At 39.2% G+C, this 13,298-nt stretch overlaps 1 protein-coding gene across 1 annotated transcript in view; it reads right to left on the bottom strand.

Moving 5' to 3' along the window:
• odad2 (outer dynein arm docking complex subunit 2) overlaps window positions 1–6,890 on the bottom strand; it is a 144,950-nt gene extending 138,060 nt beyond the window's left edge. The window contains exons 1-4 of the mRNA XM_063003614.1: window positions 6,780–6,890; window positions 4,453–4,695; window positions 4,065–4,222; window positions 3,043–3,190 (exon numbers count right to left, since the gene is read on the bottom strand). Of these exons, the coding sequence (XP_062859684.1) occupies window positions 3,043–3,190; window positions 4,065–4,222; window positions 4,453–4,679 (533 nt within the window). The 5' untranslated portion in view covers window positions 4,680–4,695; window positions 6,780–6,890. The remainder of the gene's footprint in view (window positions 1–3,042; window positions 3,191–4,064; window positions 4,223–4,452; window positions 4,696–6,779) is intronic.
• Window positions 6,891–13,298: the final 6,408 nt, after the last annotated feature.

A 13,298-nucleotide genomic window follows, 5' to 3' on the forward strand; every position in this document is an offset into this window, starting at 1 on the left:
ACTTATTACTTTTAATTACTAAAATGTCTCATAAGTTGCTTCCACCACAGGACCTTTTAAGGTGCTTGGAAACTTTAAGAAGTTAGGAAACTAAACTGAATAAAGAGCTCCTGCTTTGTATTCCCACTGCATAGCACAAACTAGCACAGACAAAAGTTATGTTTCTTGCATGAATATGCTAATGTTGCTATTTAATTCCACTGGACACAGACAAAATGCTATTTTATGCTTTGAAAGTGTCATACTATTAGAGGTTTCACAAAAGCAACACCAGTCATTTTGGGAAAATGGGAAATTTCTTCCTTAATTTCCAGGTTGAGGTTTACCCTGTACTTCATATATCAGTATAGTAAGACTAGAGAGTGATACATCAAAGGTAGTGGTCAAGTTGTGTGGTCAAGGACTTTGGATTCCCTTTAAAATCATACCTAACCAAAAAGAAAAATAAAGTAAAATAATAAAAAGAGCAAAAAGGAAAAGAATGCAACCACAGAGGAAGCTACATGAGTTATCATCTTTTTAACCTAATTACAGCTGCCAAACAAACGAATGAACAAGACTTACAGGCAATACAGGCAGACATACATCAGCCATAACATTAAAACCACCTCCTGGTTTTTACACTCACTGTATATTTTATCAGCTCCACTTACCATATAGGAGCACTTTGTAGTTCTACAATTACTGACCCTACAATTACTTTCACCTTGTTCTTTAATGGTCAGGACCCCCACAGAGTAGGTATTATTTAGGTGATGGATCATTCTCAGCACTGCAGTGACAATGACATGGTGGTTGTGTGTTAGTGTGTGTTGTGCTGGTATGAGTGGATCAGACACAGCAGCACTGCTGGAGTTTTTAAATACCGTGTCCACTTACTGTCCACTCTATTAGACACTCCTACCTAGTTGGTCCACCTTGTAGATGTAAAGTCAAAGACGATCGCTCATCTATTGCTGCTGTTTGAGTTGGTCATCTTCTAGACCTTCATCAGTGGTCACAGGATGCTGCCCATGGGGCACTGTCGGCTGGATATATTTTTGGTTGGTGGACACACCACCACCATGTCAGTGTCACTGCAGTGCTGAGAATGATCCACCACCCAAATAATACGTGCTTTGTAGTGGTCCTGGGAGAGTCCCGACCATTGAAGAACAGCATGAAAGGGGGCTAACAAAGCATGCAGAGAAACAGATGGACTACAGTCAGTAATTGTAGAACTAAGTGCTTCTACAGTGCCTTGCAAAAGTATTCAGCCCCCTTGAACTTTTCAACCTTTTGCCACATTTCAGGCTTTAAACATAAAGATATGAAATTGTAATTTTTTGTGAAGAATCAACAACAAGTGGGACACAATCGTGAAGTGGAACGAAATTTATTGGATATTTTAAACTTTTTTTAGAAATAAGTGGGGCGTGCAATATTATTCAGCCCCCTTGCGTTAATACTTTGTAGCGCCACCTTTTGCTGCGATTACAGCTGCAAGTCGCTTGGGGTATGTCTCTATTAGTTTTGCACATCGAGATACTGAAATTTTTGCCCATTCTTCCTTGCAAAACAGTTCGAGCTCAGTGAGGTTGGATGGAGAGCGTTTGTGAACAGCAGTTTTCAGCTCTTTCCACAGATTCTCGATGGGATTCAGGTCTGGACTTTGACTTGGCCATTCTAACACCTGGATACGTTTATTTGTGAACCATTCCATTGTAGATTTTGCTTTATGTTTTGGTTCATTGTCTTGTTGGAAGATAAATCACCGTCCCAGTCTCAGGTCTTTTGCAGACTGCAACAGGTTTTCTTCCAGAATGGTCCTGTATTTGGCTCCATCCATCTTCCCATCAATTTTAACCATCTTCCCTGTCCCTGCTGAAGAAAAGCAGGCCCAAACCATGATGCTGCCACCACCATGTTTGACAGTGGGGATGGTGTGTTCAGGGTGATGAGCTGTGTTGCTTTTATGCCAAACATAACGTTTTGCTTTGTGGCCAAAAAGTTCGATTTTGGTTTCACCTGACCAGAGCACCTTCTTCCACATGTCTTCCAAAAGTCTCCCAGGTGACTTTTTATGGATATCTTTGAGAAATGGCTTTCTTCTTGCCACTCTTCCATAAAGGCCAGATTTGTGCAGTGTACGACTGATTGTTGTCCTATGGACAGATTCTCCCACCTCAGCTGTAGATCTCTGCAGTTCATTCAGAGTGATCATGGGCCTCTTGGCTGCATCTCTGATCAGTCTTCTCCTTGTTTGAGCTGAAAGTTTAGAGGGACGGCCGGGTCTTGGTAGATTTGCAGTGGTCTGATACTCCTTCCATTTCAATATGATCGCTTGCACAGTGCTCCTTGAGATGTTTAAAGCTTGGGAAATCTTTTTGTATCCAAATTCGGCTTTAAACTTCTCCACAACAGTATCTTGGACCTGCCTGGTGTGTTTCTTGGTCTTCATGATGCTCTCTGCGCTTTAAACAGAACTCTGAGACTGTCACAGAGCAGGTGCATTTATACGGAGACTTGATTACACACAGGTGGATTCTATTTATCACCATCAGTCATTTAGGTCAACATTGGATCATTCAGAGATCCTCACTGAACTTCTGGAGTGAGTTTGATGCACTGAAAGTAAAGGGGCTGAATAATATTGCACGCCCCACTTTTCAGGTTTTTATTTCTAAAAAAAGTTTAAAATATCCAATAAATTTCGTTCCACTTGACAATTGTGTCGCACTTGTTATTGATTCTTCACCAAAAATTACAATTTCATATCTTTATGTTTAAAGCCTGAAATGTGGCAAAAGGTTGAAAAGTTCAAGGGGGCTGAATACTTTTGCAAGGCACTGTATATGGTAAGTGGAGCTGATAAAATGGACAATGTGTGTAGAAACAAGGAGGTAGTTTTAACTTTATGGCTGATCGGTGTACCTCAATGTTGTAAAACAGCAGGTCGTACAAAGAATATGTTAATTAAATCACTTCTTTCATTAAAGAAGCCAGGGCTGATTTATTTTTAGGGTTGTAGTTTAAAGAACCTTCTTATTTAGAAGAACATACTGTGGGAATAGTGTGATGGAGCTGTTGAGTAGCTGTGTGTCAAGCTGCTGCAGAATGAGCTTCAGTCTGACTTTGTGTCCGGATGAGTCCTCTTCCTCCAGTTTTTCAAAGCTTGACCCCAGGATCTTCACCACTGCGTCCCTGTTAGCTGCACCAACACATCACATTTTCACTTTACACAAATACTTTATCTTGCTTTTAGCCTCATATGCTGAATTGTTACCTGTAGATATCATGTAGGTATCAACATTACTGACATCCTTTATTGTTTTGTATTAAAACACCAATAGCTTCAGAAATAAGTGGATATGTACCAACTTTGTATAATTACAATAATTTAATTCAGGAATGATTTTACATAATGTAATATTAATTAGGGGTGCCAATAATGTTGAACACAAATGTGTAATGATTTTTAAGATTTTTTATACAAGTTTGAACAGGGGCATAGCAGGTGATGCACAGTGAAGACCTTGGGGCGGGGAGGGTTCTCGGGGATGGCCAAAATCATGTAATAGACGGGCGCCCTGACCAGGGTATTTCTGCCTTGGACCTGCTGCCACCCTGAACAGGATAATGCAGTTGATGGAAAATTGACATGTTTTTGGGACTTCCACATTTGTTTTTAAATATGTGTAATGTTTTTTCACTATCCAGCTTAGCTTGTGTTTGTGTTTTCACTGTTACATTATGCAGCCAACTAGCCAGCTAACAGTAAAAGCTTGCCTAAGTGCTTTGGTGGTGCATCAGTCCTATAAGCTACTCTGTCACCCCTAAAACAGACATTTACCAGACACAATTGGCTGTGTCTGAAGGACAAATGGCAAACAGGGAATCACCTCTTTACCACTGCAATTGCATTTTCTACTGTCCAGCACAAGCAACAAATAGATACAGGGAGAATTAGGTCATATCCAAATTAAATATATCCAAATTATTACAATGCAAAAAAGCCAAAGGCCACCATGAAGCAGGAGGAATTAAAATTAAGATAAGTAAATGTCTGGCTGTAGAACGTGTACCTTCCAAACAGGCCTGCACCTCCTTAAGTCTGCTGTCATTAGCAAGCTGCAGAAGTTTGGACAGTTGTCCAAAGCTGCGCACAGAAATGTCAGAAGAAACCATATGGAGAAGGGGATGCCCATCATCATCAGTCACCTGAGACTGCACAACTGAATCACTGAAAAACATACATAAAGAATTAAAAAGAAAGAAGGTAATTGAGGACAAAAGAAGGTGGCGGGGTTTGGGGCGCAAGGTCCTGCGTTGGACTGGCATCTTTCCCAGGGTTTGTCAGACCTACCCCAACCCTGACCAGGAAAAAGCTGTGGTAAAACATAAAAATAATAAAAAAATAATAACCAAGAGTCAGGACCTAGTTAGACTCCAGACATGTACCTGTTAACCTACCCGATGTCATAATCTGTGTTGAAATCAGAAATCTGAAGACTGGTTTTCCACTGCAGTGGTTCTGCAAACGGAAAGGCAGCCTCCTCTGGGTGAGAAGTGTTGATCTGCTCCACAAAGTAAATAATGTGCTCCATTAAAGTCTTGTTTAGTGGAGTATTCTTCAGCTCAGTCCTACCAGAGCTATCAGCTCTGTTCCACTCAAGTGCCCTAGTGAGTGCCACTCCCATGTTAACAGACAGAAAACTGTTTGGAAAACATAAAACATTGTTTAATGTACAAAGGATTAGATGATTTTACAACCCCAAATCAGAAAAAGTTGGGACAGCATGAAAACTGCAAATAATACAAAAAACACAGAGTTTCTTACATTTACTTTGACTTTTATTTGATTGCAGACAGGATGAACCTGAGATATTTCATGTTTGTCTGCTCAACTTTATTTCATTTATTAATAAACATCTATTCCTGCATTTCAGGCCTGCAACACATTCCAAAAAAGTTGGGACAGTAAAGCATTTACCACTTTGTAATGTTGCCATTCCTTTTCAGCACACGTTTTGGCACCAAGGAGACCAAGTGATTTAGTGTTTCAGCTTTTATTTTGTCCCATTCTTCCTGCAAACACGTCTTAAGATGTGCAACAGTACGGAGTCGTCGTTGTCACATTTTTTGTTTCAAAATTCTCCGCACATTCTCTATTGGGGACAGGTCAGGACTGCAGGCAGGCCAGTCCAGTACCCGTACCCTCTTCTTCCGCAGCCATGCCTTTGTAATGTGTGCAGCGTGTGGTTTTGCATTGTCTTGTTGAAAAATGCATGGACGTCCCTGGAAAAGATGACGTCTTGAAGGCAGCACATGTTGCTCTAAGATCTCAATGTACTTTTCTGCATTAATGCTGCCATCACAGAAGTGTAAATTACTTTTGCCAAGGGCACTGACACAGCACCATACCATGACAGACCCTGGCTTTTGGACTTGTTGCTGATAACAGTCTGGATGATCCTTTTCTTCTTTGGTCCGGAGCACACGGCGTCCATTTTTTTTCCAAAAAAGACCTGGAATGCTGATTTATCTGATCACGATACACGTTTCCACTGTGTGATGGTCCATCCTAGATGCTTCCGAGCCCAGAGAAGTCGACACCGCTTCTGGACATGGTTAACATAAGGCTTCTGTTTTGCACAGTAAAGTTTAAGTGGCATTTGTGCATGTAACTCTGTATTGTAGTGCTTGACAAAGGTTTCCCAAAGTAATCCCTCACCCATGTGGTTATATCAGCTATTGTTGAGTGGCGGTTCCTGATGCAGTGCCGTCTGAGGGATCGAAGATCACTGGTGTTCAGCTTAAGCTTGCACGTTTGGCACGTTACGCACTGAAATTCCTCCCTATTCCTTAAATGGTTTAATGATATTATGCACTGTAGAGGGAGAAATATGCAAATCCCTTCCAATCTTTCTTTGAGGTTCATTGTTTTTAAACATTTTAATCATTTTCTCACACATTTGTTGACAAACTGGAGATCCTCTGATCATCTTTGCTCATCAAAGACTCAGCCTTTTCTGATGGTGCTTTTGTATCAAACCATGATTACTATCACCTGTTGACATCATCTGTTTGGAATCACATCATTATTTAGATTTTTTTGGCTCATTACTAGCTCTAAATTGACCCTGTCCCAACTTTTTTGGAATATGTTGCAGGCCTGTTGCATTTCAAAACATGAAATATCTTGAATTCAAACTGTCTGCTATCAAATAAAAGTCAAAGTAAATGTAAGGAACATTGCATTTTAATTTCATTTGCATTTTCCATACTGTCCCAACTTTTTCTGACTTGGGGTTGTATTTTTTAACATACACTTCAGGAACCTGTTTGTTGTAGTTTGTTACAGTTATAATCAGTGTAGTGCCCAAAGCTTGTTGATAGCTTTTAATATTAAGTGTTTTATGCATCTTTTGAACAGATTTAAGAAATAAAACTCACAATAAAAAAGATACATTCTGAAAAGCACTTTTTTGAAATCAAATAAATCTGTACATTTTAACTTGTATCGTTAACAATAACAAGAAACAAGTCATCGAAAATGACAGCGTTATTTACTATAATATACAACATTTAATATCACGTTTGTAATAATGAAATCATCGTTTTATATGATAAAAATAATAAATTACAGTTCGCATGTACGGAACACTGTGACTTCACTACACACGGCTTAACTTAAAGGACTACAAAGTTCATAACTCCGACTGATTAATTATTAATATTAATAAAATTGTTTCATTAATCTAAACTACAACCACAATAAAAAGAAACCAGTGACTTACCCAGCTGACGTACAGTTATAATGAATTTACATTACACTGAAGAGTTTACAGTTTTAACAGTTATTCAGCTAGCTTCAGTCGATAGCTTCCACAGTGCCGACTTGGTAACCATGGTAGCGAACCACGCGGTTGCTAGGATACAGTAAGACAACAGAGACCGAAAAGGGACAGAACGAATTTACATGAAAAGCGTTGTAAAATGTTGCACGTACTGTACTTTCACTGTGTTTAAACTTCATCCTTAATCAGTTTCACTTAAGTCTGTTAAGCATTTACATTGTAAATTGTGTGTTTTTCTTTCCTTACTTTTTTGTGTAAAAGACTTTAAAAAAAGAAAAACATTTCCTCGTGCACAACTGTGACAAAGAATAAAATGCATTGCCAACTTTACCAAATGTGTTTTATAGAAAAAGTTGGGACAGCATGAAAAATGCAAATAATAAAAAAAACCACAGAGTTTCTTACATTTACTTTGACTTTTATTTGATTGCAGACAGGATGAACCTGAGATATGCATTGTCTTGTTGAAAAATGCATGGACGTCCCTGGAAAAGATGATGTCTTGAAGGCAGCACATGTTACTCTAAGATCTCAGTGGCGGTTCTTGATGCAGTGCCGTCTGAGGGATGGAAGATCACCGGCGTTCAGCTTAAGCTTGCACCTTTGGTCTTCACGCACTGAAATTCCTCCTGATTCCTTGAATCTTTTAATGATATTATGCACGGTATAGGAGCGAATTAAGCGAATTACGACCTCTGGTGACTTGTTGATGGCGTCCGCACAGAGTTGAGGAATAATGCTGATCAGGGAGTGGCTCTCCTTGCACAAAGCTGATCAGCATATGAACTCGCCTCGTGCAGACTCTCGCTCTCCTCAATCGGGGTGGGGGTCAGCTCCAGTGGAGAGGAAGCATTACGCAATTGGGTAAAAATTAAACACGCTAAAATCGGGAGAAAATGCATTTTAAAAAATGCACTACACCCACTACCACCAAAGTGCTAAAGATTTGCCCCACTAAATATGCTTGCTTCAACCTAGCACAAGCAACACTCGCCCACGTAATCCTCTTCAATAGGCAAAGAATATGTGTAAAAAAAAGAATGAAGATATCATAAATGCTACTCTGCTACTGGGTCATAAAAATAGTACTTACAACAAGCTACTTAAGTACATATGAGAAACAATATCCAAATAGTTGCCAGGATTCGGAATTGACTTGACAGCACCTAATAATAAAAATCAATAAGTAATGTAATAAAATGTAAAAGTATAGATATGCTGGGTTTTTTTTTCAATAAAGAAACGTATTACAATGGCTGGCCATGGTTATTAAAATATGACTACAGATGGTAAAGATTCTGGAATATTACATAAGTCAGTTGTTTGAAAAAACCTTCACTATCCTGAGATTCTGAGTAAATAATTGTATTAATGTCAGACACAGCTGGATTTAAAACCCTTCTTATGTTGCTTGTACACACTATCATACTTTTAAGGACTAATTTATAAACTTCCTGACTTTAACAAATATTTGGATTACAGAAAAGCCTGCATTTGACTATTATTATCCTAAAAAGTTAAATTTAGTTATTCTTATTATGAGTTTTATAGAAGAAAAATAAAAAAATAAAAAGAGCTTTTATCCTATTAATTACTGCACTGACTGCACATATAATAAATGTAATAGTACAATTAGAGAACCCACTGACATGCTGACATGGCATTTGCTGTGCGGTTGAGATAAAGTAATAACACTAAACATCTCTGCAAAAGAGAAACACTTAGTACTATTTTAACTCGGCACATGTGTTTTTATTTATTCCTACTTTGTGGGAAGTTTCTCCAGCCACTCAAGAGTTCATTACATGGGACTTCCTTTGGTTGAGTATGAAGTGAAATCACATATTTTGATCATGTTCCAGCTCTCCACTTAGAGAAGAGAAAGTATTTGCACAAGACACTGATCACAAAGTTAATGATGTATTATTTCATCAACAAAAAAACAACGGTTTATATTCACTTAATCAATACTGTCCAGCAAGATGAAACACAGGTACTTTTTATAACCAGATCTATGCCAGATAAACATAGCCACAGACCAGCCCTGGTAATTAAAGGGAAAGCGCTGGTTTTCCCTCTCAGATAGAGGACTAAAGAAAATAAGCACCAGTACAGGGCTTTGATCTGGAGTCTAAAGCATACAATATGTACTCAAGGTTTCCTCAAGCAAACTGCTCGATTTCAGTCTAAAAGCCACAGCAGTGGTTAATGCAGACTTACAACTAATGATACAAATACTCACTGAACAGCATGTGTGTATGACTGTGCCCAGACTTTGATTTACACCCGTATTCCAGACGTTTTCATTTGACTTCCAAAAAGCTCACTCTTTTATCCCAGACTGAGTGAATGGGTGTAAATCAGCCTTGTTGATCTTATTGTATGGCAGCTGTCTGGCCCGAACAGAGCTGTTTGGAAAGACAGAAGAGTGTAAAAAGTAGCCAGCAATAGATACTGTAAAAGCCAATAAAATGAGAGAGTGACGCAGTTGCAGAGGCTTGTCACTCCTCACTTTCCTCCTAGTGCTTTAAAGACAACTGCTTATTTTTCCTTCCACATATCAAGAGGAGCAGCCTGTGGTTAAAACCATCGCACTGCATAAAATTTAAGATGTATACACAGAGATGGTTTCTGTAGAGTGCCTGTGTGTGTTGTACAGTTTCACAGCTTAATGTTTATCATTCATTCATTCATTCTTTCAGAAACCCTCTTATGTCAATCAGGGTTGCACTGGGTCCAGGGCCACACAGAAATGCTGGTCATAAATAGACATGTATATATCACACACTTAGAAAGTTTGATCATATTAGTCCTATTCTATCATCTCTACACTGGCTGCCAAATAAATTCTGCATTAATTACAAAATACTTTTACTAACTTATAAACTGCTACATGATCTGGCTCTACAGTATCTGAGTGAACTTATTGATTACTACAACCCAGCACGTCCACTTCGCTCACAAGAGGTTACAGGGTTGCAGGGTTACTTATAGTTCCTAGAATTAAAAGATCACGGCTGGTTGAAGAGCATTTTCTTACAAAGCTCCACAACTTTGGAATAATCTTCCTGACTGTCCGGGACTCAGACACAGTCTCTATGTTCAAGTCTAGATTGAAAACATATTTATTTACTCAGGTTTTTGATTAGTCTTTTCGAAAAATATATAGACCAAGACGCAGAGCTTGGTTGGTTCATGACCTTGTTACCTGCTTGCTCTACCTTTTAGTTACGCTGTAATAATTAGGGGTGCTGAAGTCTAAAGCTACTCTCTGTAAAACTGATATTTTACTCTTAACGATTTCACATTGTTCCTGTGAAGTGCACTATGTAGGGTATTCCACCACTTTAAGTGAGATTCCAATCCAAAGGTAACGAAAATGTTCAAATGAAGTGAACTTCAAACTGTGTAGGGAGTAGGGAGCGACGCTTAATCACTACGCCGGAAGCTGGCTGTAACATTTACCCATTGCGTGCGTTGCGGGTTAAGACGGCCGGAGCGTTATTAGAGAGCAGAATATTTATAATAATAATAATTAGATGTATATTTCATTGTCACACGTAACTAATGTTAACACATTCTGTTGTTAGCGACTCTTGTTGTTCACGAGTCATTTTTTTGCGAGTCATGAGTCGAGTCTGAGTCATTTGAAACGAGTCTGAGTCGAGTCTGAAGTCGCTGCGTGTGCTTGTCCCTATCTCTGGTTTTGTGATCCATAATGACATTGGCTCTTTGAAATGGAACATCTATAAAGACTTCGTTAGTCTGAAGAAACTACAGTGACCCGCACAAAGCTTTAACCTCAACCACTTGGGATGAACAGAAACATAATTTGTGCACCAGGCCTTTAGCTTTATCATCAGCACCTTGCTGATAATAAAAGTCAAAGTAAATGAACACTAAACAACTCAAAAGAACATCTGTGAGATATGTTCTTTTGAGTTGTTTAGTGTTCATTTACTTTGACTTTTATTTGATTGCAGACAGGATGAACCTGAGATATTTCATGTTTTATCTGCTCAACTTCATTTCATTTATTAATATACCTCCATTCCTTCATTTAAGGCCTGCAACACATTCCAAAAAAAGTTAGGACGGGGCCAATTTAGGGCTAGTAATGAGGTGAAAAAACTAAATAATGATGACGTCAAGGGGCATACTCATGAATTCTGAAAAAAAAAATTAAACAGAATGAGTTACTAAATTATAAGTAAATAAAGCTTTAAAAGAAAATCATCAGCGTACAAATGTGGGACTTAATCTGTTTCTTGTTCTCATTAAAAGCACTAATTGCTGGGAGAGAAGCCAGAGCAGTTAAATGCTGAGATCTGGTGCACCAGAACTTCCTCCAAACATAAACACCTCCAGACTGTGGTTAGAAGCACCTGCTTGCATCTTTCCCCCGGCTTTATCCGACTTGGCCTAATAAACAAACGAGGCGTCTGTAAACGCTGAGCCGAGCTGCTGATTGAGCCACAACGGGACCATGCTGTGGGAGATTTATAATACGTTGGCTCGTCTTAAAGCATGGAGGTTGTGATTGCATCTGTCCACAGTTCTTTCCCCACTCCCACAACAGCCCATTAACAAGGAAGTGAGACAGAGGGGGGAAATATAAATGCTGGGGTGATGAAGGACTTACTGAAGTGAAATTGTAGAGCAGGGGCAGAAGTACAGGAACTGTGCTTAACACAATACAACTTAAGTGGGCAAAATGCTACAAAAAATGTAATTGTTTTCTAATATTTTGGCCACCATTTTTAGTTTATCTTTACCCTATTTTGTTTGTGGCTTTTTAGCTGATGGACAGGTCAGCCTAGCACCTGCACTCTTTAACTGACAAGCCTTGCTGTTGTAACACATGCAGTATCTGGCAATTTTTTGGAATGTATTGCACTAAACATGAACTGTGCAGTGTTTAATAAAATATAGTTTGAATATGAGATTTATATTACTATTAAAGTCATAGTACAGTATAGACAGGGGACAGTGGTAGCCTAGTAAGTAGAGCTTTGGGCTATCAACTAAAAGGCTGAGAGTTCGAATCCCAGCTCTGCCATGCAGCCCCTGTTGGGCCCTTAAACCTCTAAGCTCCAGGGGTGCCGTACAATGGCTGACCCTGCGCTCTGACCCCAACTTCCAAACTTCCGATGAGCCTTGGCTGCCCATGACCCTGACGCCGGTTTACCACTGTTCCTTCCTTGGACCACTTTTGATAGATAGTGACCACTGCAGACTGGGAACACAGTTTTGGAGATGCTCTGACCCAGTCATCTAACCATCACAATTTGGCCCTTGTCAAACTCGCTCAAATCCTTACGCTTGCCCATTTTTCCTGCTTCTAACACATCAACTTTGAGAATAAAATGTTAACTTGCTGCCTAATTTATCCCACCCACTAACAGGTGCCGTGATGAAGAGATAATCAGTGTTATCACTTCACCTGTCAGTGCTCATAATTTGGGAGGCACCGATTCAACTTTTTCAGTTCCGATACCGATCCGATACATATACTTTGCATATCGGCCGATACCCGATACCGATCCGATACCATTGTTGAATTAATAAACCGTATACTTTATTATGTGGGAAAGGCATCAGGATTGACTTAAACATTACTAAGTTTGCAAAACAAAATATAATTAACACAGATATAAATGTACTGAACTGCTATTTATTTGTCAATAAAATAATAAACAGGCATCTTAATATTTCAGTGTTATTTTCACTCAACGAGTGAGCATCCGACGCTGCCTTGGTGACCAAAGCAATCCCAGCATTCATTGCGGGTCGGATGCACTTTTCTTACAGAAAAATAAACATGGCTTGACGGGGCGGAGAAACGAATGGAGTTATTATCAAACGTAAATAAAATATTACTGATTTTTAACTTGTATAAACTTGTACCGAGTGTTTTTATTTGCTTGTCAGGAAATGTAACGGTTATCGGTACATGAAGGGAAATGTTATATTGACGTTAGCGTTAGCACTGTGCTACCTCAGTTCATTGGTTTTAATGGCAAGATGCTAAATCCTAAACCCGATGGAATCGCTGTGTAACACGTTCGAATAACCTGACTTATGAGTTGATGACTTATTAGAATCCTCTCTACTGAGGCAGCCGCTTATGTAGACAGTAAGACAGCAAGGCAGCTCCTTAGGTTTTCGAACACACCCATAATGTAGCTGCTGACAATGAGAAAAACAGTAGTAGCTTAAATAACTTTTTCAAATAAACTTATCCGTAAATATTTAGTGCAAACAGTAATTCAAAATAAAATACAGCAGCTAAACCTGAGTAATAAACATGTTGCCATCGAACTTGTTGGCATAGCAAGCAAGTGAAATACCTCCATGCAGCTGACTCTTTGGCTCGCTCCATGTTGCTGTTTTTGTTTGTGTTATACGCCATACGTCAGCAGCACGTCCTGTATGGGCTTAGCATGCGTCGCAAACTAA

Source organism: Trichomycterus rosablanca, chromosome 10 (genome assembly GCF_030014385.1).
Source record: "Trichomycterus rosablanca isolate fTriRos1 chromosome 10, fTriRos1.hap1, whole genome shotgun sequence".
In the NCBI taxonomy this organism is placed as follows: domain Eukaryota; kingdom Metazoa; phylum Chordata; class Actinopteri; order Siluriformes; family Trichomycteridae; genus Trichomycterus; species Trichomycterus rosablanca.